This window comes from Saccopteryx bilineata, chromosome 6 (genome assembly GCF_036850765.1).
Source record: "Saccopteryx bilineata isolate mSacBil1 chromosome 6, mSacBil1_pri_phased_curated, whole genome shotgun sequence".
Classification (NCBI taxonomy): Eukaryota; Metazoa; Chordata; class Mammalia; order Chiroptera; family Emballonuridae; genus Saccopteryx; species Saccopteryx bilineata.
The window spans coordinates 173,654,855-173,681,090 of NC_089495.1; the positions used below are offsets into that span (position 1 = coordinate 173,654,855).

At 40.3% G+C, this 26,236-nt stretch overlaps 1 protein-coding gene across 4 annotated transcripts in view; it reads right to left on the bottom strand.

Moving 5' to 3' along the window:
- The window catches only part of MACROD2 (mono-ADP ribosylhydrolase 2), a 2,105,833-nt gene that overhangs the window by 622,997 nt on the left and 1,456,600 nt on the right, over window positions 1–26,236 (bottom strand). For all 4 annotated transcript variants that reach the window (XM_066237024.1, XM_066237025.1, XM_066237023.1 and 1 more), the window contains exon 7: window positions 12,119–12,149. In XM_066237024.1, the coding sequence (XP_066093121.1) occupies window positions 12,119–12,149 (31 nt within the window). The remainder of the gene's footprint in view (window positions 1–12,118; window positions 12,150–26,236) is intronic.

Below are 26,236 nucleotides of genomic sequence, written 5' to 3' on the forward strand. Positions count from 1 at the left end.
GGACCAATTTCTATCCATCTCCTTTGTTTGCCTTGAATGGCATGAGGAACAGCACCCCCATAGCACAATCAGTCACATCCCCACTAGGCTCTCTTCTTCCTCAACCCAATGCAGAATGCACAATGATTTTAATTTTTTTACCCTTTTTTCTACTTCTATTAACAAGCACATAGTTTCTTGGATTTCCTGAAAAAGGCTGCCACTGAATATAAGAAAATACATTGAGGTATAACAGGTCAAGATCAGTTCATTCACTGTGAAGCTCAACTGGGCACTGGATTTCTCTCTTGAAAAGATGCTCTATGAAGATTATGATGAGCCTGTGACAGGAAAAGTGATGGGGCTGAGAAAGTGATGGAAGTAGCCCTGGGCTGGAGGAGGGGTGGTAGAAGAATAGTGAGAGGATTCTCATCTTCCCACTCACTTGGCTGCCATTAGCAGCACTGACAGAGTAGCCTGTCTAAGATGGACCCTGCCACCAGTGAGAATGAGGGTGATAACTAGAAGAAGTTGGTAGTGGAAGGGATGAAAGCAAAGAACACTAACTGGAAAGAGCAGGAAACAGGATATTCCTACGCAGAGGTGGGTTTGCAGCCCCACTATCCTTCTGCTGGGGAATGGCAGTCCTACTATGAGTTTGCCAGCTCACTTGACTCAGCTCCCTGGCATTTCCATCTCTTTCTGTCACTCTTGTCCTTCACCATCTCCTCATGCTCACCGTGTTTCCTGCTTCTTACCTTACCCCATGGCTGAACAAGTGGTTTTGATGGAAGACTGCTGGGAGAAAAACTAGACTGGGATATCCCCTATATACACACATCTTCATGCACATGCACGTAAACACATACAAACACACACATACTACCTTTAGGTACCAGTATGCTTTCAATATGTGCAGAGATCTGACAGAAAGAATTTCAAGTTAAGTATGTTTATACTTCCCCGACCCTGATGCACATCCCTGTGTTGTCCTCACAATGAGGCATATTTTCATTGTTTTATGAAGGATGAAAAAGGCTGATGGGTCTTCATTTCCTTTTAGACACAACATGGCGTGACAGCAGCCTTGTGCACTTCACTTTCTCTTTCACCATGGATGAGGGAATAAAGTATTTGCAAAGTGGAAAAAAGTTGAAAGGCAATAATTTAGGATGCTAACCTTTTCAGCAGCAGTGCCAGCAGCTCTCTCCAGCTTGCTAAGGGATTCTGAATTTGGAGATGCTGAGAACCCCTGAGCTGCTGGTGATCACTTCCCCAGGTTCCTCTAATTATATGTGAGGGCTGACATTTGCAAGGTTGGTGAAATGCCTGGATTTTAAAATGGGGCATTGGCAGTATGACAGAGGCACCATAAACCATGGAATGGGCATCTTTCTGAGGGTTAATTTTACAAGATTTATTGGAAGAGAACTGTAAAATTACTTAACAGGTAAGCTTTACGTTACCTATCTGTAAAGCTTTTGTTTAAAGAAATGGATCACAATATATTTGTTTTAGAATATAATGTGATAGTTCAACTGAAAAATAATTTCTCACTATGCCCTGGGACCCCAAAGATATTACAGATGCATCAAATTTTACCTTTCGGAGAGGCTTTGATAATAAAGTAGGAGCATTATTGATATGATGCATAGATGGGTATGTAAGGGCCTGCCCTGTGGTGGCACAGTTGGTAAATGTCAACCTGGAACACTGAGGTCACTGGTTTGAAACCCTGGGCTTGTCTGGTCAAGGCACATATGGGAGTTGATGCTTCCTGTTCCTCCCCCCTATCCTCTCCCTTTCTTTCTCTCCCACTCCCTGCATCTCTAAAATATATATATTTTAAAGATGGGTATGTAGATACTGTCTATATTAACTCAGTCTTCATAAGTTACTGATGGTAAACCCAGTGGCCTCGGGTAGGGTGATCTCTACAAAAATGGTGCAGTAAGAAAAAGAAATTTGTATAGAAGAGGCGGGTGGTAGTAGGGGCCTGAAGGGAAGTCATGACCCTTTAATGGATTAAGTCTTTGGGATTTGGTTCTGGAAAACCCTCAGCTCAACTCCTTTTATTCTTCTAATAACAGAAAATATATATTAATATTATTCCCAACTACATATGAGGAAGCTTAAAACAGAGGTTCAATGAAGAGGTTAGTGAGCGGACCATCCTAGACAATAATCTCATCTCCTTCTGATTCCCAAACCCTCACCAGGGCGTCTGATCTCAGTTCCCACAGGAACTAGTTGATTATGGCTATGCAAACAAAACAAACAAAATAACAAACACAAAAACAGAAAACAAACAAACAAACAACTTTGGGTCTCACTTTTGCCAGCCAGAAGAATGAGAAACTAAGACAGGGATGATATCCAAAATGGCTTTCAGCCCGAAGATCCTCCGATCTTAGAAATGAAAAAAACTGTGAAAACTTTCTGAGTGTATTAGGCAACAAACTTTTCCCCTCTTCAAGCCAAGGGGCAGTGTAACTATATCTGGTCCCCAAGGTTTCCTAGAAAGTTTGCATTAGAAAGCTGTCTCACAAAACCACAGTTTGGTTTTGTTCATTAGAATATGCCACGCTGTCTTAGGACATAGGGTTTAATTTTTGAGACCACAAATAAGTACAATTCCTCTGTCTCTCTTATCACTGCAAGATTTTTATTTATATGCAGACAAAAAAAAATTTTATTCTGGGGGTATAGATAAACTGTGGTGAGCTTGGGGTTGTAGAAGCAAGGTGGCTTTATTTTTTAAGCAATAAGCTACAGTGGTTATGACTAGTATAATATAGAGATCATGGTGTGATGTTACAAAGAGGTTTCATTTCCAGACAGCTGAACTTTCGGGGCTTAACCACAGGACCAGAGGTGACTAAGAGGTGACAACTGGCTTTCAGAGAAACAGCAGAAGCAATCCAACAGAAAGCAAGATGGTTCTCATGATAAGGGACAGCTGACTGGTATCATTCAGAGCCCAAGGAAAGCCTCATTCAAATAGTAAATTACTTGTACAACAGATTAGATACTTTTTCAGACTCGAATGATACAAGTAAACACACACACACACACACACACACACAGCCTCTACTCTCAGGGAACTCAGATTCCAGAGAGAGGGTAATAATGATAACAGTAGTAGCAAACATAAAATTACTACTAATGATAATAGTAACAATAATTATTGAATGTTTATCTTTATGTATTTGATACCATGATAAGCACTTTAATGTATTATCTAATTTAATCTTACAACAACTCCATATTATGGGCATTACTGAGAGTACTGAGGTCTAGAGAGAGTTACTGGCCTGAGGAAACAGCTAATCAGAGACCAACACAGAATTTGAACCTAGATCTAGGGGACCCTGACACAGCCACTTTTATAGGTGCCCTCTTTCCCCATCATCCCTAGGTACTCTAAGAGAGCTCCGATATATTAATAATTACATGCAAAGACTGATCACACATAATGATGCAAGAAACCTGCATCCCCACCCAGACAAGCAGAATACCAGAATCAAGAAGCACAGGTTGCCTCTGAAGAAGCTTGAGAGGAAATAAACGGGCAGTCAAATAATGAAAATGAGAATTGTTTCAGAATAAGAAAAAATAAACAACAGAACACCACTGTATCACAGTTATAATTTATACATTCAGACACATAAGTATACCTAAATTAACTACATATGAGCATTATTTATAATAGCCAAAAAGTAGAGACCACTCAAACATCTGTTAACTGATGAATGGATAAGCGAAATATGGGATAACTATATAATGGAATATTAATAAAAAGAAATTACTGATATATGCTACTGCGCAAATGACATTTGAAAATATGCTAAGTGAATGGGGCTAGTCACAAAAGAGCATATATTTCATTATTCCATTTACATAAAGTATCCAGACAGGCAAATATATAGAAACCGAGAATAGATTATTATTTGTCTAAAGATGAGAGGGCTAAGGCATGACAGCTGTTAGAGGGAGGCGAGGGCTTGACTATACTTAAGGATTTAGCAGTGAATTAATTTCCATGTATTTTTCTCATTCAGTCTTCAATGACCTTCCTTTTTCTTGCTCCTTGTACAGTACGTGTATCTAAAGGTTGATGTTAAATAAACAGAGGTCAGCTCTCTTTCAAAGGGACTTCAAAAATAATTGACAGTTCTTAGAGAAGTTGAGTGTGTTTAGCTCTTTAGAATAATGATTTTCATGTCAAATCCATTCTGGTCAATGGTTCTATTTTTAAAATGCATTTGAAAGAGATTGTATTAGTTAAGGTAAAGCTAAGCTGCTATAACAAAGAGACTTCAAAATAGTGACTTATTGGATATGAATGCTTATTTCTCTCTCTGACAACAGTTCCAAAGTGAGCATTCTGCTTATGGGAGAATCTGTCCCCCTCTGTCACTTAAGGAGCCAGCCTTCCTTCAACTGTTGTTCTCGCCCACTCACCTTTCTGGCTCCAGCAAAAGAAACACCCAGGATGGGTACACAGCCTACTTTGTGGTATGTGGACTCAAGGTGGAACTTATCACTTCAACGTACCTTCCACTGGAGAAGAATTGGTCTCGTGTCCACTTAAATGCAAAGAGGATTGAAAATTTGGTCTGGCTAGAACTGATGTGTCTGATGACAATTCTGTTACGTGGAAAGAAGGGGGCACTGACTAATGATAAACTTTCAGGGACCATCACTATTACATAGACCAAAATCTAAAACGCTAATAACACGAAATGCTGGTGAACATGTGGAAGAATGGAAACTCTCCTTCTCTGTTGGTGGGAATGCTACATAGTACAGCCACTTTGGAAGACAGCTCGGCAGTTTCTTACAAAACTAAATGTATTCTTACAATATGATCCAGCAATTGCACTCCCTGGTATCTACCCAAAAGGAGTTAAAAATGTATCTCTACACAAAAACATGCACATGGCTGTTTATAGCAGCTTTGTTTATAATTGTAAAAATTTTAAAGCAATGAAGACATTCTTGAGTAGGTGAATGGATAAAGAGTAGTACATGCAGACAATGGAATATGAGTATGAAGCCATGAAAAGACATGGAAGAACCTGACAGGCATATTCCTATGTAAAAGGTGCCAGTCTGAAAAGGCTATGATTCCAACTACATATCAATCTGTCAAAGGAAAATAAAAAAAGATCAGGTTTGCCAGGGGTTGCGGTGGGGGGATGAATGGGCAGAGGACAGAGGATTTTTAGGGTGGTGAAACTACATACTTTATATGATATTATAATGTTGGATACATGACATAATACTTCTGTCCAAACCCACAGAACATCTATGAAGAGCAAACCCCAAGGTTAAACTGTAGCCTTTGCGTGATGATGTGTCTCTGTGAGTTCATGCCTTGTCACTGACGCACCACTGCCGTGCCTGATGCTGATCACAGGAAACGCTGTGCACGTGTGCCTCAAAGGGTCAGCTCATGAAACCATATTCAAATGTGACATCATTGAGATGGCTTTGGCCCTAGCACTGTACTTTCTCCCAAAGAGAAATAAGTTACACTGATTCTAATGTTATTTTGCTATGACGGCCCGCAATTAACTCAGGGACTGCCAAGAACAATAACGCTTGGTGCGGTGGGAATAACGTGACCAGGACTTAAAAAAACACAGGACATGAGAGGAGGAAATTTATGAGGAGAAACCAAACAAAACAAAACAAAAGTCATCATTAAGCACCTGAAAGGAAGTTTTCAAAGCGCATAGAAATATCAAAGGGAAGAGAAGAAAGCGAGGGGGAAGGGTATGCTGTCAGGGGGATAAAAGGGAGAGCACACATTTTTGTCAATTTTGCTCAGGTTTCCAAATGTATTACATAAGGGAACTCCTCCCGCGCGCCCAGAACGGCACAGCAGAGGTTGTCACACCCTCTGAAATCTGTCAGCGTTTAGAGCTCACAGAGGGCATGCCCTCAGCGTTGCCGGTGGAGAATGCCTTGGTTTCTTGCCAGGTCGGGTCTGTGAATTTAGACAGATGTAGTGATAAAAATTATTTGCCGAGGAGATACAGGTTAACAAAACATCGCGTTGGTCTCCTTTTTAGCCATTAGAAACAGAAGAGCAAACCCGAATGCAAATGAGGGGTTCAATCAGAAAGCTGTGTCTTGGCAGCATTTCGGGGAGAGCAGAGGGGGACCGGGCGATGTGCTAGAAACAGGCCTCCGTGTTGGTAACAGAAATATAATGAATCAACGTGGATGCTGCTCTAGCGGACCTACGCTGCACTCACAGTCTTTTTTTTTTTCCCCTGCGAATTTCCAGCTAGTAACTCAATGTCTGAGATTCCTTCTTCTCTAAAAAACACCACTTCATACCTGGAAAGCAAGATTCAAAAGTTTTCTTTTTCTCCAGAGACAATATTTCCCCAATTGCTCAAGGGATACACTTTTCCACATGGATTTCATTTCTGCTCACGGTACTACTGAGTCTCATAAAATGGACTAAAATTATTTTTGCTGTGCACTTCTCCGTAAAAATTCCATTGCTATGCATCATGTCTAGCCTCTTTTGTTAAATTTATTAGCATCACAGTGTCCGAGTCCCGCTCCCAGGGCAGAGGCTTACGCCAGATCTGAAATGTCCATCAGGGAAGTTCAAATCTGTCCTTCCGAGACTGGCTTAGCGGCCAATTCAAGTCTTAAACAGGAATCTGGGCGTTTTGAGCCCCTTTTAAGGCTCATCTGGATCTGTTTTTCCAAAAGTAACAGGGGCCTTTCTTTGGTATTTTGCCAAAAGTGGCTGTTCGTCCTGAGTGTAAGCAGGCGGTCCGGGCTGGCGGAACCATCCTGGAAACATTATGTGGGGGCAGCAACAGCAGAAGTCTGGCCCCTCTTCCAGGGAACTTCAAAGCCGCCCGGGTCTGCTCCCATTGTGTTTCTCCCTTAAATTGGGGGAGTCACGGGGCAGGTGATCTTCAGTCTGTGTCTTTCAGAAAGGTGCAGCTGGTGTTTCTACCACCCGCTCTTGTCTTCAAAAGGCTGAGGAAAGGGGAGGGGCTGGGAGAGACACTGGCTTCCACCGTGGTCCTCAATGCCCCCAAAGCACTGGTGGGCACAAGATACCAGGCACGCTTTGAATGCAGTGATGATGTCTGAGTTTCCATGAATTGGGAGGAATGCTTACTGTTTAAAAACTGCCCTGGCATGAGCTCATCTTGGCAATTAAATTAAAACAGTGGCTCTGCCACAGTCAAAACTTTGTTATGGAAGTAGAGTTGCGTTGGGTCTGTGGGCCATCAATCTAAAAGAGAAGTAAACCCAAAGCAAACAGTATCTAAGAAGTTACAGCAGGTGGGGAGGTGGACTGGCACCAGGGCGTGTCAGGAAGAGTCAGAGTGGGGCCTCGGAACAACCCGTGCCCCCTCGAGAGCCCCTCGCCCTGTGGGCCATAACAGACACTAAATTTTCTTAAGTGATGCAAAATGGCATTCACCTTGGCTCTCCAACTGCACAAGTTCTTGTGTATTTGTTTTACCTCATCAATGTAAACACTGCCATGCTTACCAATATCATTTCCAGTTTGAGAAGGTTCATTAGAAGCACCTTTGTTTTTTCTAAAATAGAGACGTTTGCCCACTAAGGAAATGGGTAGCTTTCTCTACCTGTTATTTTGCCAATCAATAATTCCTTGTTGTTGTTGTTTTATGGGGTATTCTCTACCTTGAGTTAGGTAGTACTTTGGGTTGTAATCATTAGTATTGTCCTCAAACAGCAAATATATGCTGAGCTTCCGCTGGAGACACCATGCTAGGCACTGAGTTTGCACAAAATATGCATGAGGAAGTCCCTGCTCATTAAAGAATCCTGAAGCATCTCTGAACACACGATAGATAAATGAAAACCAAGTGCTATGTATCGGTGTAAGAGAGCAGTTGTTGACTGTCCAGATTACAGATGCTGACAGATTTCAGAAGATATCATGGCCACCAAAAGCCAGTATATTCAAGGAAGGCTTCTCAGTGTTCAAGTTTCGACCTGCATAAGTATGTATGATGGGTTTTTGTTTGGGGATTGGGGTACAGATTGGGGTAGAGCAGTGGAGGTGATGGTGTGCATGACTCTGGTATATGAGCGCAGGCGTGTGTGTGTGTGTGTGTGTGTGTGTGTGTGAGAGAGAGAGAGAGAGAGAGAGAGAGAGAGAGAGAGAGAGATAAGGAAGGGACCTGAAAAGGTACAAGCTATGTTCTGTGATTCATCAGCTTACTTGTCAGTAGCAGAAGGTGTGCCTATGATGGATGGATACCAAGAAGTACCTCAAACTATATTCTGGAGAAAACACTAACCCTGAGAAAGGTGAAAGGAATAACTTCTCTGGTCAAAAAACCATAAGAAAGTGCTGCAAATTAAATACCCTTTTTAAAAATGCAAAAGCAAAGATACATACAAAAATTTTGGTACACTGACCATCACCCTTGAGAAGAGATTATTTCTTCTCTTCACAAGTTTTGAAAGCATTGGTTTAGGGAAATACATAAAAATGACTACTGTTCTGTCTAGAAAGAATGCACATTGGCCCTGGCAGATTGGCTCAGTGGTAGAGCGTCGGCCCAGCGTGTGTAAGTCCCTGGTTTGATTCCCGGCCAGGGCACACAGGAAAAGCACCTATCTGCTTCTCCACCGTTCCCCTTCTCCTTTCTCTCTCTCTCTCTCTTCCCATCCCGCAGCCAAGGCTCCATGGGAGCAAAGTTGGCCCAGGTGCCAAGGACGGCTCCATAGCCTCTGCCTCAGATGCTAGAATGGCTCCAGATGCAACAGAGCGATGCCCCAGATGAGCAGAACATCGCCCCTTAGTGGGCATTCCAGGTGGATCCTGGTTGAGCACATGCAGGAGTCTCTCTGCCTCCCCACTTCTCACTTCAGAAAAATACAAAAAATAAAAATAAAAGAATGAAAATTAACCTAAAAGTAATGGAATATGATCAAATTCTTCTAAGCAAATGGGAAGAAGCACCAAGTGGTATTTTAGAAAAATTAATCTAGGGAAGGTTAGAATGTGGGATAGGAGGACAGCCTGGAGCCAGGAGACTCTTCTGAATATTTGCCTTAATTCATTCTCGCATGACTTACAAAGTGTTGGGAGCTTTGTTTGCTTGCTCTTTAAAAATTTCCATTTTAGCTCTGGACTATTTTTTTTTTTAATTTTTAAATCACATTTATTGGGGTGACAATGATTAATAAAGTTATATTGGTTTCAAGTGTATATTTCTATTATGATTGGAAAAAGACTGTACATAGTAGATTTATAGTTATATATATAAACAGTTTATTCTTATGTTATTATTATTAATTACTTTGTTATTTTTCATACAAACAACTGTGAAGCTACTTTTGTCCCACCCTGTATATGCAGTGGCCTACTTCCTTTAAAAAGATATTACACTTCTCACAAAAATTAGGGGATATTTCAAAATGAATATGAAGCAATAAAAGAAAGAAGCATTTGATTTTTTTTTTCTTTTTTATATTTCTCTGAAGTTGGAAACCCGGAGGCAGTCAGACAGACTCCCGCATGTGCCCAACAGGATCCACCTGGCATGCCCACCAGTGGGCGATACTCTGCCCATCTTGGGGTGTCGCTCTGCCGCAATCAGAGCCATTCTAGCACCTGAGGCAGAGGCTATGGAGCCATCCTCAGCGCCTGGGCAAACGCTGCTCCAACGGAGCCTTGGCTGCAGGAGGGGAGGAGAGAGACAGAGAGGAAGGAGAGGGGGAGGGGTGGAGAAGCAGATGGGCGCTTCTCCTGTGTGCCCTGGCTGGGAATTGAACCCAGGACTCCCGCACACCAGGCCAACGCTCTACCATTGAGCCAACCGGCCAGGGCCTGATTTTTTTTTAATTAAACAAGAACATCAGAAAAGCAAATCAGAACATCCAAAAAAGTTGTTCAATTATGAAAAGGAGATGCAAAACCAACTTTTATTTCATTGTTGAAAATGCACTATATAAAAGGCTGAAAATATTGGAGTATCTATACATTCCCTGATCTTGAAAGTGCATTTTGAAATATCCCCTAACTTTTGTGAGCAGTATATTTAAAAATATCAATAAATAAAAGTAAAAGTAAAACTGATTTGGATAATGGAAGAGACAAAGCAGGGTTTCAGAATAAGAGCAAAAAAAGCTAATCAACAGTACATGGGTACTAGAAGAAAATGAAGTAATCTAAACTTGAAGTGAAGTAATCTAAAAGTTACTAGAAGTAGATTTATAGAAGTATGTCCCAAGGAGCTAAACATAAATTTAGTCACCAAGCTCCATTGTGGCTAACCAACAAAGGAATTCAAATTAAGTAAGGGCTACTTCAGTTTTGATTTAATTCTTACTATCTCCTCTCTTAAGCCTCTAATTTTAATGTTCCTCCTCCTTTTCTTTCAGTTTTATATTTTCTTTTTAGGATATCCCCCCCTTTTTTTTTCTTAAGTGAGAGGCGGGATTAACCTCAACTGGGATCCACCCAGCAAGCCCCCTATTGGGGGTGCTTGGCCCATCTAGGGCTGTTGCTCCATTGCTTGGTAACCAAGTTATTTTAGTGCCTGAGGTGAGGCCATGGAGCCATCCTCAGTGCTCAGGCCCAACTTGCTCCAACTGAGCCATGGCTGTGGGAGGAGGAGATAGAGAGAAAGAGATAAGGGAGATGGGGAGAGGTGAAGAAGCAGATTCCTAACCGGGATTCAAACCTGGGATGTGTATGAGGCAGGCCAACACTCTATCACTGAGCCAACCATCCAGGGTCTCATTTCTCCCCTCTGTTTTTAAGTGTATCATGTTTAATTCACCCTTTGAAATTTCTTACACGTTATTATGAGATTCTCAGAGACAAAACTGACATCAACAATATGACAAGGTAATAACCACAGAACATGATGTACAGAGTACTGTTATTGATGGTTGGTTTTTGTTTGTTTTTGTCAAGGAAAATCAAGATTGTCATGAGAAAGCATTCTTAAATTGAGAACCAGTTCTGTCATGGAGTTTGATTTGACTCTAGACAAGTGAAAATTTTGGCTCTTGATTGGGTAGAACTTTGCACATAATGCTTCCTTTAAGCAAATATCAATATTTAATAGTTGTAACTGGGAGGCACAAAGAAGCACAGTATGCAGTGAGATCCAGAGAAAGAAGGCATGTCTTAAATTATTCAAGAGGGAGACCAAATCCTTTCCCTTTAATTTGGGTCAGGCCAGTATTTCCCTCTTTATTCTCATCAAAATCATCAAAAGAAATACCAGATTGAGAAGAATTAAGTCTTCTACCTCAGACATCAATCTAGGTCTCCTCCCATAGTAATAAACTGAAACTATGTCTTTACATTGGCACATATTTTATTTTCCAGATAAGAGTGCGCATATGAGAAGTTTGAGCTCAGAAAGGTTGTAATCTATTTTGCTTGATCAGAAAACCTACAATGGCAAATAAACTCCATGTTAACTGAATATTGTAAAACAGATTGATTGACAGCCTAAAGAAAATGATTAGGGAAGAGTTATTGTAGAGGAGGAATATTTACAGAGCTTTAGGCTAGTGAAAACAAATGATACGAAAGCATTGGCTTTTGTCTGTGATTGATTCAATCACTACTTAAAACAATCCATCAATACCAAAAACAAATTTTTTTTGTAGTGTATTAAAACTATTTGTTTTTTATTAACAGTCACTTCTTTGGGTTTTTATTAATTTAAATATACAGATATAGACAAGTGTTTGCATTTTAATGTTTATTAGTTTTTAACTCACAACAAAATAATGATAATGCTAGGTTTCATATGCATTGTGATTCATCTAAGAGAAAAACCAGACTTTGTAATAAAAAAAAAACAACTATCAGAGGTCAAATCCTACTAGAGCAAAATTTGTAGTTTAACAAGGAACATTAGGCCACAGTTTGGCTAGTCATTATACATGGTATCTAATACAACAGCATTCAAAAACACAAGAGAAGATCAAAATAGCCTCTTGCAATTTCTTGACAGTATTTGACATGCACTTGAGTCTCTTTCAATCACAGTAAACTACATCCATCAGAAAATCTTTAGTTTTCCTGTTAATCTTATCTTTAACAACAAAATAAAGAAGTACAAACAGTATATAAAGCTAGATCACTTACCATAAATGCCTGTCGAAATGCAGGGAAATGCCTGTGAATAAACCACAAAAATGACAATAAATTTTAAATGAAGAACTCTGCCATTTATTTCAACACCTGTTTTGCTTAACACTGGGATAGTACCTACACCATTTATTTCAACACCTGTTTTGCTTAACAATGGGATAGTACCACACACTCAGAGCTTTGACCCTCACTCAGATGAAGTAGGGGACACTGTGGAAACAGGCATATTTGATTCACTGAAAACATTTTCTTACCAGCACTCATACCAACTGTTAAAATGTCAGGAATCTTGTGAACCAATTGTTAAATATAGTTATTAATAAGAAATTAAATTACATTAACCTGTAATGTAATATCTAAAACAAAGACTCAGAAATAATCTCATTACTTCCTACTTATTTTACCACATCTTCCTATTACCTCTGCTTTTTGGGTTACTTAGGTCTATCCTATGTGTATGGGGCAAAAACTATGTAATGGTGTGCTACTGAGCATCTTGTCCCAGCTCCACATTAAGTGATGTTGTGTTAATGGCTTAAAATCTGTAATATCAGTCAACATTCATGTTAGACTATACTTGTGGGTTAACTGAAACCATAGGTTGGCTATGAATACAAAATTTTGTAATAAGAGTATTTGGTAAGAATCAATTAACTATATAAAATTTATAATAAAGGGCATTATATATAGTTTATTCTTGTATTTGTGTGCTTCACATTCCCTTTATCAGCAAAATTAAAAACTAAAATTATGTAGACACATACTCATTTTTTAAGTCGGTTTTTAAACATTTACTGGCAGAGCACTGCTTATACTACATGCTACAGACTAAATACTTTCCCAGATTAGATCCTGAGCACAGACCCTCAAGATGGGATCGATGTTCCTGTAAGAGGAACACTGATGTACTCCAACACATGAGGGTACAATGGGAAGAAGGACCATCTGCCAACCAAGAATAGGGCTCTCATCAAACACCAGATCTGCTGGCACCCTGATCTTGGATTCCCAGCCTCCAGAACTGTGAGAAATAAATATTACTTTGTTTAAAGCCACCCTGTTTGTGCCAAATTGTTATAGGCGCTCAAACTGATGAAGACACCACATTTTACTTAGCAATGTTTTAAAAATTCAATTGAAAGAGTAAATGAACATATGTAAAAAACAAAGTTAACTCTAAATTAGACTGTGACAGTAGAACGTCATCTGAGCATGGCAATCTCCTCTGCCAATGTGTAAAGTTTACCTTTGTGTAAAGTTTGCCAAGTTGTTTTCATCCTTCTGGTCTTTGAGTTTTGAAATTACCCTTTGAGTAGTATGAACATTCATATATGTTCTTTTGCCTCCTGATCATCCAGAGAGCAATCATACAAAAATTTTTATTTTAAAAATGTGTATGGCAACATTAAATAAAAGGCAAAGGTATGTTCTTCTTTTCAAAAATTGGTTATCAAACAAACATGATTTTAAGTTAATAAATTAGTTACAACTGGAACTAATTTCATTTTTTGAAAAAAACAAAAACAAACTCACTCTTGGGGGTCAGTGAGCATGAAAAAAACTCACTACTCAAAGGGTTAAAGACAAGAGCATCTGCCATAGAAAAATGTGCGTGGGAATTAATAATAGATTTTTTTTAAGTGACCAATACTGCCCTAGAGAGTAAAAAAATGCAGTTGTGACCCTGGCGGGTTGGCTCAGTGATAGAGCATTGGCCTGGCATGTGGAAGTCCCAGGTTCAATTACCGGCCAGGGCACACAGGAAAAGCACCCATCTACTTCTCTACCCCTTCCCCTCTCCTTCCTCTCTCTCTGTCTCTCTTCCCCTCCCACAGCCAAGACTGCATTGGAGCAATGTTGACCTCAGGCACTGAGGATGGCTCCATGGCTTCCGCTTCAGGTGCTAGAATGGCTCCGGCAGCAACAGTGCAATGTCCAAGATGGGCAGAGCATCGTCCCCTGGTGGGCATGTTGGGTTGATCCTGGTCAGGCACATGTGGGATCTAACTGCCTTCCCACTTCTAACTTTGGAAACATACAAGAACAAACAAACAAAAAACTGCAGTTGCTGTTGACTGTAATAATTAGAATTATTATTAAGATCAACAATAATAAAACACCTGTCTTTTTCATATTTGGTGATTAAATATGTACATTTTATTTTCCTTAACTTTTTAACTGTATGCTTATACTCATTATATGGATAATCTATTTAAAGAGTCAGAAGGTATATAATTTTGCTTTAGATGAACAATGATTTACTCTGTTAAGTTCACCTATATGTCTGCAAAATGATAGATTTATTTATCTTGTTCCCCTACTATTCCATGTTCAGGTTTCTATCAAGAAAATAAGACAATTTCTGGAACAGAATAGGAGCTATTTTATAATGATTAATGAGTTAATTCTTTGATTCCTTGAGTTTTTGAGGTGCCAATAAGACCCGAAGAATGCTGTTGAATGACTAAATACTTCCAGTGATACAGAATCATGAAAAGAGGGCATGAATTGAATTCTGAAAATGTTGGAATCTCTCTATGACCCTTTCCCAGGATGATGAGTAGGCTTGTTCTCACTGTGAAATCAACTGCAAACTACTATAAGCAAATTGTTATTAATTGTAAGGGCTCAGAGAATGGGAATGAACTGCTTAAAAAGATAAATGAAAGGCGAGTCAGGGTCATCCCTACAATGTGTATTATGCTCACTCATGTCCCATTGTGTCTTTTACATGACATATATTTGGGTGAGTTTTAGAGCTCAGGCCCAGGAATTCCATAGGGGCAAACTGAACTCACAAATGTCATCCATCTTGTGCTTGCAGTAGGTAAAGAGAAGGATTCAAGAACTGCTGCATGGACATGAAACAAAAGCTAGAACATACTACGATGCTCTCAACAAGCAAGTCCACTTTTAGTCCCATCTGGGTGTCCTTCTAGTTCCTGATAATGAGACTTGCCTCAAGGGGTCTATGGGAGGATATCAGATGAGTAAGCAACAGATTTCCATTCAAGGGGGGGGGACTTACTGCCTAGAGCAGGACTTCCCATGGTTGGCACTATTGGTATTTAGGATCAGACAATTATTTATTGTTGGGGGTTGTCCTGTGCATTTTGAGATGTTTAGCAGCATCACTAGACCCTATCCACTATGCCAGTAGCATGTGCCTATGCCAGTAGCATGCCCCAATCATGACAGACAAAAATAATTCCATGGGCAAAATCACCCTTGCTGAGGGCCACTGCCCTCTAATCCATGGCCTAGAACCCAGAAGTGTCACCAGGGTGCCTTTCCAAACACCGTCTGAGGAGCTAAAGCCACCACACTCAAGGTCATGCCCCTTCCCAACACAGTGCACATCCAATAACTAATCAATGCAGAGTATAGAGGCCTTGGCTCATCTTGCCTCAATTTGCTGCAACACTGATGGGCTGTACCAGCTTCCCTCTACCCACTTTTGCTCTTTTCTCCTCTCTTCTCCCAGTATTAATTCCAAGGGCACACCTTAATACTCACCCTGCACCCTAAACTCTGTCTCAGAACCTGCTTCTTTCTCAGGCTCAGTCATATGAGGTATTCTCCTATCAGGTCTAGCAAAAGAGAGCACATACTGAACAGTTAATGGCAGCTCTCATTGGCCTCAGCTCCCAGCTCTATATTGGAATCTATCATGCAGCTTAATAATTGAGTCTGTATGTACCAACTGCCTTGTAAGTTTTAACAAGGACAAATAGCTTCATCTGAAAATGACATCATTGCCATGAGTGGGAAGGCAAACAGACATGTAATGGAGGATAACTTTGGTAGTATCATCGCTCTAATTCAAACAGAAAGGCAATAATAAAGCAGAGAGGGAAATACAATATTATGGAAAAAATTATTTTATGTAAAACAATTTTGCATATAATTCATCCAAATTAAATCTCCTCCATTAATCACTTGTTATTATTAAAGAGAGAAAAAGACAGAGAGAGAAAGATTGAGGAGAGAAAAAAAAGGTGAGCAATGAGCTCAACTAGGAGATTTTCCAGCACATTGTCTGTGCTCTTTGCCATAATATATATTTCTGATGGAGCCACCAGAGTGAGCAGCGTGGGATTTCTTTATTCCAAAGCCATAGTTAAGATAGCCACCTCCCAAGGAAGTCCTCTCCTATGGAAGGATGGTAGATTTACCAAAACTCAGGCCAAGGAGCCTGGTTGGTTTGAAATGCACATAGCTCAGCAGCCACCTATAGAACCCGGGGAATGACCTCAGCAGCCTAATTTGTAAGGCTCCATATTCTCCCTCCAGCAAGACCTGAAAGTGAAAAGTCTCTACCTAACCAGATCTAAACATATAGCCCTCAGAAACCTGCCTCATAGCACTTGAATTTTACCCAGACCTCCCCCCCCCCGAATCAGCATGCCCTTGCTCTCTTGGAGGAAAAATAATCATTTGACTTGAAGAGTGAGAGATTTTCCTTTTGTGAAATGATAGATTAGAAAAATTCTTCCTATTCCAGTGTGTGCTTTCCAAGTAGATTTGTAAAAACACAAATCCTTAAGGCTGTGTACTGTCTCCCATGTTCTTTGATGTCTGTCTCCACTCATCCCATTCTAATAAGTTGAGGGCAAGGAAGGAAATACCCCCTCGCCTTCTTTTTGTTGACCCTAACAGTACCTCAAAACTAAGGCAATCCAACAACACCATAACCTTCACTGGCTTGTCCTTGACCCATGAGTCTCAGTTTATACATTCCTGTAGAGTGGGAGTTTCTTCCAGTTTCTTCCTCTTTGTCCATGGTCATCACCATCCACCCATTGCTTATGCAGTAGACTTGTGAACTGAGTAGGGCTGATTCCACCCTCAGCTTTGTAGGAAGTCACTGACTGACCTAAGTAAGCAGCCCTGTTCTTAGCCACAAGAGTAGATGGAAAATTCTGATGTCACGGAGCTGCTGGTATAAATGAATTATAAGGTGCTCCCAATTTCTAGAATTTTTCAATTGCTAAGCCAACACTTTTCTTATTGTTTAGTCCAGTGTTTTCTAACTATCGGTCTGCCAGAAATTTCATGCTTGTCACGAAAATTAACCACCCTTATGTTGTATAGAAATTTCTGGTGGATAGGCGCTGGTCCACAGACCGATGGTTGAAAAACACTGGCTTAGTCAGTTTTAGTTAGATTTTCCATTATTTGCAAGCAAAATCATGCTATCTATATACCTTCCATTTAAGTGCTTTTAATTAATTATACATCACATTTCACTGAATTGAAAAAGCTGTTGCTTGTAAAAAACAAACAAATGAACAAACAAAAAACACTACTGTTTTGTTGAACTTTGTATACCACTAAGAAAGAGGAAACTCTTTAAATTAAATATAACAAATGTTCCCTTATTCTTTAGGACTTTTAGTGTGTATTTATTGAAATTTCTATTTTGGATTTATTTAGATATTGTCATAAGTCACATCTTGTTCTAGAGCATAGATAAAGAGAAGATAGTTTGGTTAAGTTTTCCCCACATTCAGAGCTCAATACTTCTGACTCACTTTCAAAACAGAATCATTGATGTAACTTTTCAAAAGTTTCACCCTTGTGCTCTTGAGAATGGAGGTGTTGATCAGTCATTTGTGAGTTGTCGACCCTGAACTTTTCTTCCAGGGCTCTAATATGACACTCTCCCTAAAGTTTCGAAGATGGTGCCCTCACTGCCAATAAATTTTCTTCAACAGTACCCAAGATGCACACCTTCTCCTCAAATGGCCCCTAATTGGTTAATTGGTTGGTTGAAAATCAAAGAGTTGCCATTGTCCAATCAACCTACTAGGAATGACAACCAGGGAAACTTTATCACAACCATGTTTGGTTGAAAAACATCCCAGTTAATGAGACATCCTGCTTTCAAAGAAGTTAGAATCTGAGAAAATGTACATCAGCGAAATTCAACGTACCATTCTTTGTCTTTAGATATTCGGTTATCAGCATAAAGGGCTATGCCATAGTTCCCTTATCCAGATGAAGAATAGTTGAGTATTTCTCAGATTGTGATAGGCCCATCTCTAAAGTATGCAAGATACTCTGAGGTGGCAAACAGGTGGGCATTGCCATTTCAATGTATATAATATGGACATATCATTTTGATATACTCTATTATTTTCCCCAAGTCTTCATCCCTCCTTCTACTATACTCTTTGCGTTGTGATATCATAGTTCCTCCACTAGAGGAGGATGCATTTTCCTTCTCCCACTGATGATAGATATGACCTGGTTTGGCCAATGGGATAACAGTAGACATGATCATTAGGCTTGTACTTCTATACTCTTGCCTTTGGAGAAAAGTCATGAATAGGACATGCTTCCTGTAGCTGCTGGTTCAGAGAGGCTGAGAGACAAGTAGAGCAGATCAACTTAGCCCAGCCTTGATCAGCTGTGTCCCAACTCACACACTGCCATGCAAGCAAGGAAGACATGCTTCTTGTCATTCACTAAGTTTTGAACTTTGTTGTGACACAACATTACTATGATTAATAATATAAATATGCTAAAACTATAAGTTATTATAATGTATTATAACTAGGGATAATGTCACCCACTTAGGGTGACAATATAAAGTTTCTTTTGAAAATAAAACTATATACTTACAGAGTCTACTAATATATCAGGTAATTGTCACATTAAAAGGTGGAGTGTGAACACTTAAAGAACATTGATGCAGTAAATATTATTGAAGTAAAAAAAAACCTATTGAATTAAAAATAGTATTGAATTTTTTGAAAACTGCTGAATTAGAAGGCAAGAAGAGACCAAGTCACTCACTAGCGATAAACCTGACAGCCAACAGCATGTTCCCCACACGCCTGTTTCTCCATCTATAAAGGGGCAGAGTTGGACTAGATGGCTTATTCCGCTCTTAGATTCTATGATGCTATAAAACAGCCTGTTATCCTTCTCTATAGCTCAGAATAAAGGTAACAGAGAAACAGGCCATTTTATAGCACCCTGCATTCCTCCTTGTGTTCGGACGTGGGAGGAGGCGGCGTGGCAACGGTGATGGCTGTCGCTCTTGAGTCAGCACGCTTTGCTGAGCACTGGGCCAAGGGCCCTATGCATATTATCTGATTCACTTTTACAAACACTCCCGTGATAAAGAACATACGACCCTTTTTAAATAAACATGACTAAGAATTAAGCTAAGAAAGCAAACTTGCTTAAGGTCAGAGGAAGAAATGCTAACTAAAGGACTTACTTATTATTTTATATGAGAAATAATTGTATCATTTTTTTGACTTTACTATTTATTATTTATACAAATAAGACATGAGTACATTCTCAAGAGGCTCAGGAACACAGGTGTAGTAAGGCAGCGTGAGAACTTTCTCCTACAGCCGTGTCCCTCCTTGCCTCCTTCCAGGCCATCATGGTCAATAGTATGACGTGAGCACAGGAAGCTCAGACAGTTAGAGCATTGTCCCCAGACATCAAGGTTGAGGTTCAATTCCTGCTCAGGGTACACACGGGAAGTGACCAATGAATGCACAACTAAGTGCAACAACAAATGAATGTCTCTTTCTTTCTTTGTCTCTCCCTCTCTGTTTCCCCAAAATCAATCAATAAAAACATTTTTTTACATAGGAGAGAATAATTCCACTCTCCCTCCATTAGATGGGTAAAGAGAACACAAGGATACTCCTTAACAAATTACACTGGAAAATGGAAATAATTTCAGTGCACCTCTTATTTCCAAAGTTAAATAACCTGAAGGTCAGAAACATTTAAAGGAGACTGAATGAGATCAGATGGAAATGGCCAGTGAAGGGTTTGGAGTGCACTGTGTGAAGCCACCCAGGCACTGTAATTATGAGCAATAATTTTGCTTTTGTTTTCTTTTTCTCCACTACACCTTGGAAATAGCTGTCATAAAGTCATTTATCGCCAGCTGCTTTCCTGTTTACAACGACAACTCCACGCAGCATAAAGCAAACTATTACAGAGCCATGAATAGTCGCAGTCTTCTAAACTTTATATTTTCCAAGAAGACAGCTAAATTAGATCCAAGATGAATTTATTAGATGTGAAATGCCCAAACCAGCAGAGAGAGAAACCTGCCTTTGCTGAAGCCTGCTCATGTGACCAGTAGGACTGGGATAGTGACAGTGGGCCTCCATAAACCAGCTGAACCCAAGAGAATGTGTATTCTCTTCCAAAATGCCTACATTCGTAAACTCATTTTACATAGAAGCAAAGGGAAAAAGCAAAGATATTTAAATTTAAAAATTAAAAAACTTCTCATTGCACAGCAAACTAGTTGTGCAGTAGGAGAACTCCTACGGAAGCAAAATGTCCCTATAATGATGTATTTTCAATAACCTTAATCACCTCCAATTTTGTAAGTATTCATTCCCCATCTTCCTCCAACTTAAGTGCACGTATTACAGACATTTTGCATCCCTCTTATCAAAGGCTGGGGATCGTGAGGAAATGCCCTCAAGTGACCTTTTCCAGTGCAGAGACTGGAGAAGTGGAGACAGCAGTCAATCACTGCAGACCCCCCAAGAAGCAAATGAGCCACTTGAGACTGAAAGGTTCACAGCTCATAGCCATGGCCAATGCCTACCTGTGGCTGCAGGGAGGGGCTGAAGTGACAAGGAGAAGTCCTGAGCCCAGAGGGTGGAGGGGCCAGAGTACCACCTGAGATGGCACAGGATTCCCAAGGAAGCTCTGGAGGGCTTTCCTCAGCATGGCTGTAAGGGACCCTGTCAGGGCCGCATTCTTTATCAATCCCACATGACCCTGCCCGTGTGTGCCCCCCCCCACACACACACACACCGCCACTGTCACAGGACTGCCTCGGGTTGCTGAAACCTGCTTTGCATGGTGTCTGGGAATCAAATCCCCCCAAGCCAGCTCTTAACTAATGAGGCTGGGTGGAATGTGGGGCGGCGCCAGTATGCAGACACTCTCCCTGATTCGGCCAGTGCTGAGAGGTGGCCTTCGCCCTCTGGTGAGCATCGCCACTGGTTTCACCCTCCCCTGGGATTTGGCCTGATACCCATCCTCCCCTTCCAGTCTCATTTCCTCGCATTTCACTTCCTTTTTTTCCTGGATTTTTCCTAATAAGTCCATCTCCTCCAAATCCTCACCTTAGAGTCAGCTTTTTGGAGAACCAATCCAGACCTTTCTTTTATTATTAGCCATGGTGTGGCTAGCGGTATAACATTTAAGGTAAAATAAACCAGGGCAAAGCTCAGAGGAAAAAGACCGTACAGTCGTTTCCAGTCAGTGTTGGGAAAAGGGAGAAGAGACAGGACGGATATCCGTATACACCCACAGAGAGGGAGGAGGAGCATCCTCAGGACTGCGAGAAACTTGAGCAACCGAGACCTGCCTGGAAACCAGTGGGGAAAGGGGTCCTGCCAAAAAAGTATACCTGGGAGGGAATGCAGAGCGGCTGTGTAGGGAGGAGGCAGTGCCCTGGGACTTTCTGTCTCCTGTCCTGAGTTTGAGGCACAAAGAATGTGTGCCATATAAAAAGTCTGATAAACAAATCCAAGTCAGAGTTCCTATCTACCCACGCTTTTGAGTCAATCACTGGCTTCCTTAAAAATCAGTTGTATCTTCATAGCCTTCTCGGTGAGAAAGTTCAAGGTCTGACTTCCAGAGAAAATATTTATGGAAAACCATTAACAAGTAACCACAAAATAAGAAACACAGGTGGTCTTCTAGAGGAGCAGCCTCCAAGCCTAGGCTCCCTGGGGTGGTGAGGGGCTAGGGTCTCAGTCTGTGAGTTGGACACAATGGTATAGTAACTCAGCCAGATCTTAGCCAGCCCATGTCTCAAATGTTCTTCCAAGCCTCACTAATGATCTTTTAACAAACTGAGCGGCCTTTAGTCAGGACAGGGATAATATTCATTTGATATTTACTGAAGGACCATGGGAACCGGCAAGACACCAGGGTGCCCAGAGCTCCGGCTATGCTCTTGTGGCATAAGAAAACAAAAAGGAATAAAGATACCACCTAGTAAGTTCTAAAGCTTCCAGAACATTTTCACATGGGCTTTGCTGTCTTTCATAAAAACACACAAGCCTGTGAAGAGGCATTAGGATTACTGTCCCCAGATGGAATGAGTGAGCCGCTCACTGTGACTAAGAAGAAAAGCTCAGACAGAAGCTCTAATCTTCAGACTCCAATTCTGAGCACTTCTCCCTGAAGAATAGAGTAAGTGAGGTCAAGGGAGAGGAGACAGTTGAAGAGAAGAGGAGAGTCCATCTCGAGCATCCTCAGGCCTTGAGAAAGGACCGATTTCAGATGAGGATTCTTTTTCTACTTAACACAGTATGAAACCTTTCTAGGCACTGGCCACCAGATCAGAACAGTAGAAACTTTGCCACAAATGAAAGATCAGGGTAACAATAAAACTGAAGATTTAGACACTTTGGACCCAGGGAACTGAAGCTTAGGGCACTTGGAGAACCACTGTGTTATTCTATTCTGACCAGTGCCGTTTCGTCACTCCTGCTGGACCGGACAACTGCATCCTCCTCATGCCCAGCCTGCTTTCCCCCTGGGGTGAGCTGAGGCCCCTTCTAGGCTGTGCAGACTCACGCGTCACGCACCATATAACTGCAGAGGGAGCAGATTGCTAGATTGCCGACACGTGTAGGTTTTATGCTTGCAAATTTTTCGACGTCTGTTACATCTCTTAAAATGTCAGCATGTTGTTCTTTCTACAAATTGGGCAATTCCATTTCAACCCCTCCGTAATTTCCTGGTATGAACCTGAAAACATTACATAGCAAAGGAGATGTGTTTCCACATGAATACATCCACTTCTTAAGTCAATTAAAGATGCAAACACCTGACTCCATTTCACATTTATGGGAGTCAGGTGAGACGCTCTTGACAGTTGTGTGGGGCCTAAACCACAGTGTGGTTTGTGAAGAATAAGGCTTTAAATAAAATAAGTTGTGATTATGCGGCTTGAGTCAATATATAAAAGTAATAAATTCTTCTTTCCTTAGTCACAAAGTAACACGTTAGTCAAGCCTAATGTATACTTCATATCTAACAAGGGAATTAATTAGAGGATAATGACTAAGAAAGAGGTGTCTAAAAGATATACCCTGTAGGAATGACTTAAGTGAAGAAAAGCAAGAAAGGGAAACATAAAGGAAATTGATCATAGTCATATTTCCCAAGTTGAAGAATTGCAACTCATGGCCTCAAACTTGCTGTGCTTTGTAGACTATGAGTCACTGTGAAAAAGTTTTTTATCAACTGGAGTCTGTTATGGAAATGAGCGAAGAGAACAAGACGCAGGCAACCAGTCTGCAAGGGGATGTCTGACAGCTCAGGAGGCGAGTTATTTGTCCACATTTCCCAGCAATCTAAGCATGAATATGATCATCCTAGAAACACAGGCAGCTTGTTATTCACAGTACCTTCAGTAAGTCCTCAGCTAATACCATAGATACGTTCTTCCATAGATAGTGAATGACAACATATAAGGAAACCATTATAAGTTCCTACAGCATCTCATTAACATTGTAATAAAACTACGTTACTCAAGGATCTGTTGGGCACACCAAGAATCAGTGTTGGACCCTGCACTGGGAGAGGAACAAATCAAGTTTTACAAAATGTTACACACTTTTGATTCACTAAAGACTAGTTAAAGATTATTTTTTTTCCTATTACTAGGGACTTAATTTAGTGTATGCACTAAGTTGTCATTATTGTTAGCAAGACAGTAAGGAGGTCACACATACATGAATTAATGGATGGATGCATGGATGGGTAGATAGATAAAGGATGGCAAGATGGAAGGAAAGATGAATGAATAGGTGAATGGACCAATTCTTGATTTGATTTACATTTTACAATGTATTTATTTTTTACATTTTATTTATTCATTTTTTTAGAGAGAGAGGAAAGAGATAGAAAGAGCAGAGGGAGGAGCAGGAAGCATGAACTCCCATATGTGCCTTGACCAGGCAAGCCTGGGGTTTCAAACTGGCGACCTCAGTGTTCCAGGTCGACGCTTTTATCCACTGTGCCACCACAGGTCAGGCTTGATTTGATTTAGAAATGAATACTTTTAGCTACCACTAGCTCTGGTAGATTTCTACTCCACTGTAAGTTTAATTTCACACAGTGAAGGATTTTATTTTTAACCACACTACCATACTTGCATTTTGATTAAGGACAAAAAATAAAAAAAGACCTGTAACAGGTTGATAAAACTTATTACTGCCAAGAGTTGTATTCTCTTGGAGTGTGTGGAAGGGTTTCTGCCCGCTTCTTTCCCTCTCCTTGCATGTCACTATTTCTTCTTTTTGAGATTTTCATAAAATGGGAACACATCCTCAACATGGAAAATAATTGTTTCATTAGAAACAGATACCACTGAATGTAACTAAGAAAAGTTTATGAGGCCACAGGAAGAAGCCAGTGATTACTTATGTTTCCCTAAGTTCCAAAGAGTTATTCAAGGTTTCTAGACCCCGGGAAATGCATTCCTTTCTCAACCAACATTTCATCATGGGATGGGATCACTCAATCATATCTAACTGCAGAAGTTATAAATGATCCCTCTGACGACACTTCACACTACTTTACTGGTTTTTAGTGTTCTTCTAGAAGAACAACTATCTCAGAGGTCAACTGTCCCTTGTAGTTATGTGGGCCAACTATCCCATGGGCATCTCTTCTGTCCACCATCTCAGATAGAGCTTACCCAGACTCCACTTATCCCAGGAGAGGGAGTTCACTGGTGCAGAAAGTGCATGGGCCACAGCTTTTCAGACCTCAGTGTGCATCCACTCACCTGGCATCTTTCTAAAACATAAATTCTGATTCAGTAGATTTTAGGCAGGCTGAAACTAGTCATTTCTAACCATCTCCCAGATTATGTTAATGTTGCTGATCTCTGCATTTTTTTTAATTTAAATATATATTTAATATAAGATGAGCTAGCCATCCCTATGACATTAAATCACATAGCCACTATTTATGCTGAAATTTAAGAAAAAATGCATACCATCAGCCTTATGCAGTTATGCATTCTAGGATAAGCTCAAATCATCTTTAAAAATATTATTCAGAATGAAAAATGCTTTTTCTTTCTTCTGGTACTTTATATAGCTGCTTAATATATGCATTCATTCAGTAATTTCTATTTGCCTTTCTCACGTGCTCAGGAACATAAATATCATTTTCAAATACATATACTTGAGAGAATGAGATAAAATGATTTGAGAGTAGCCATGAAGTCTGGAAACAGATAAAATTAATTTATCATATATATGCAATAGAATATCAATAATATTATTCATTATATACTTGCCTGTTTCCAGATTGAGTGGCATTCAGTATTTTCAATTATATTGTCTAACTGGGTACATTTAACAAACTAATTGATCTTCTGATTTTGATTTCAGTTATTAAACTGAAGGTATTTGTTTGGTTTGGTTTTAAGTTTTTAGTTTGTTTGTTTGTATCTTGTTTTTATTAATTTTAATGCAGTGACATTGATAACTCAGGGTACGTATATTCCGAGAAAACATCTCCAGATTATTTTGACATTTGATTATGCTGCATACCCCTCACCCAAAGTCAAATTGTCTTCCGTCACCTTCTATCTGGTTTTCTTTGTGCCCCTCCCCTCCCCCCACCCCCTCTCTCTTTCCGCACCCCCTCCCCACCCCCTGTTATCATCACATTCTTGTCCATGTCTCTGAGTTTCATTTTTATGTCCCATCTATGTATGGGTTCATATAGTTCTTAGTTTTTTCTGATTTACTTATTTCACTCCGTATGTTATCAAGCTCCAGCCATGTTATTTTAAATAATCTGATGTCATCATTTCTTATGGCTGAGTAGTATTCCATAGTATATATGTACCAAGGCTTTTTAATCCACTTATCCTCTGACGGACACTTGGGCTGTTTCCAGATCTTCGCTATTGTGAACAATGCTGCCATAAACATGGGGGTGCATTTCCCCTTCTGGAACAGTGCTATGGTGTTCTAGGGGTATATGCCTAAAAGTGGGATAGCTGAGTCAAAAGGCAGTTCGATTTTCAATTTTTTGAGGAATCTCCATACTGTTTTCCACAGTGGCTGCACC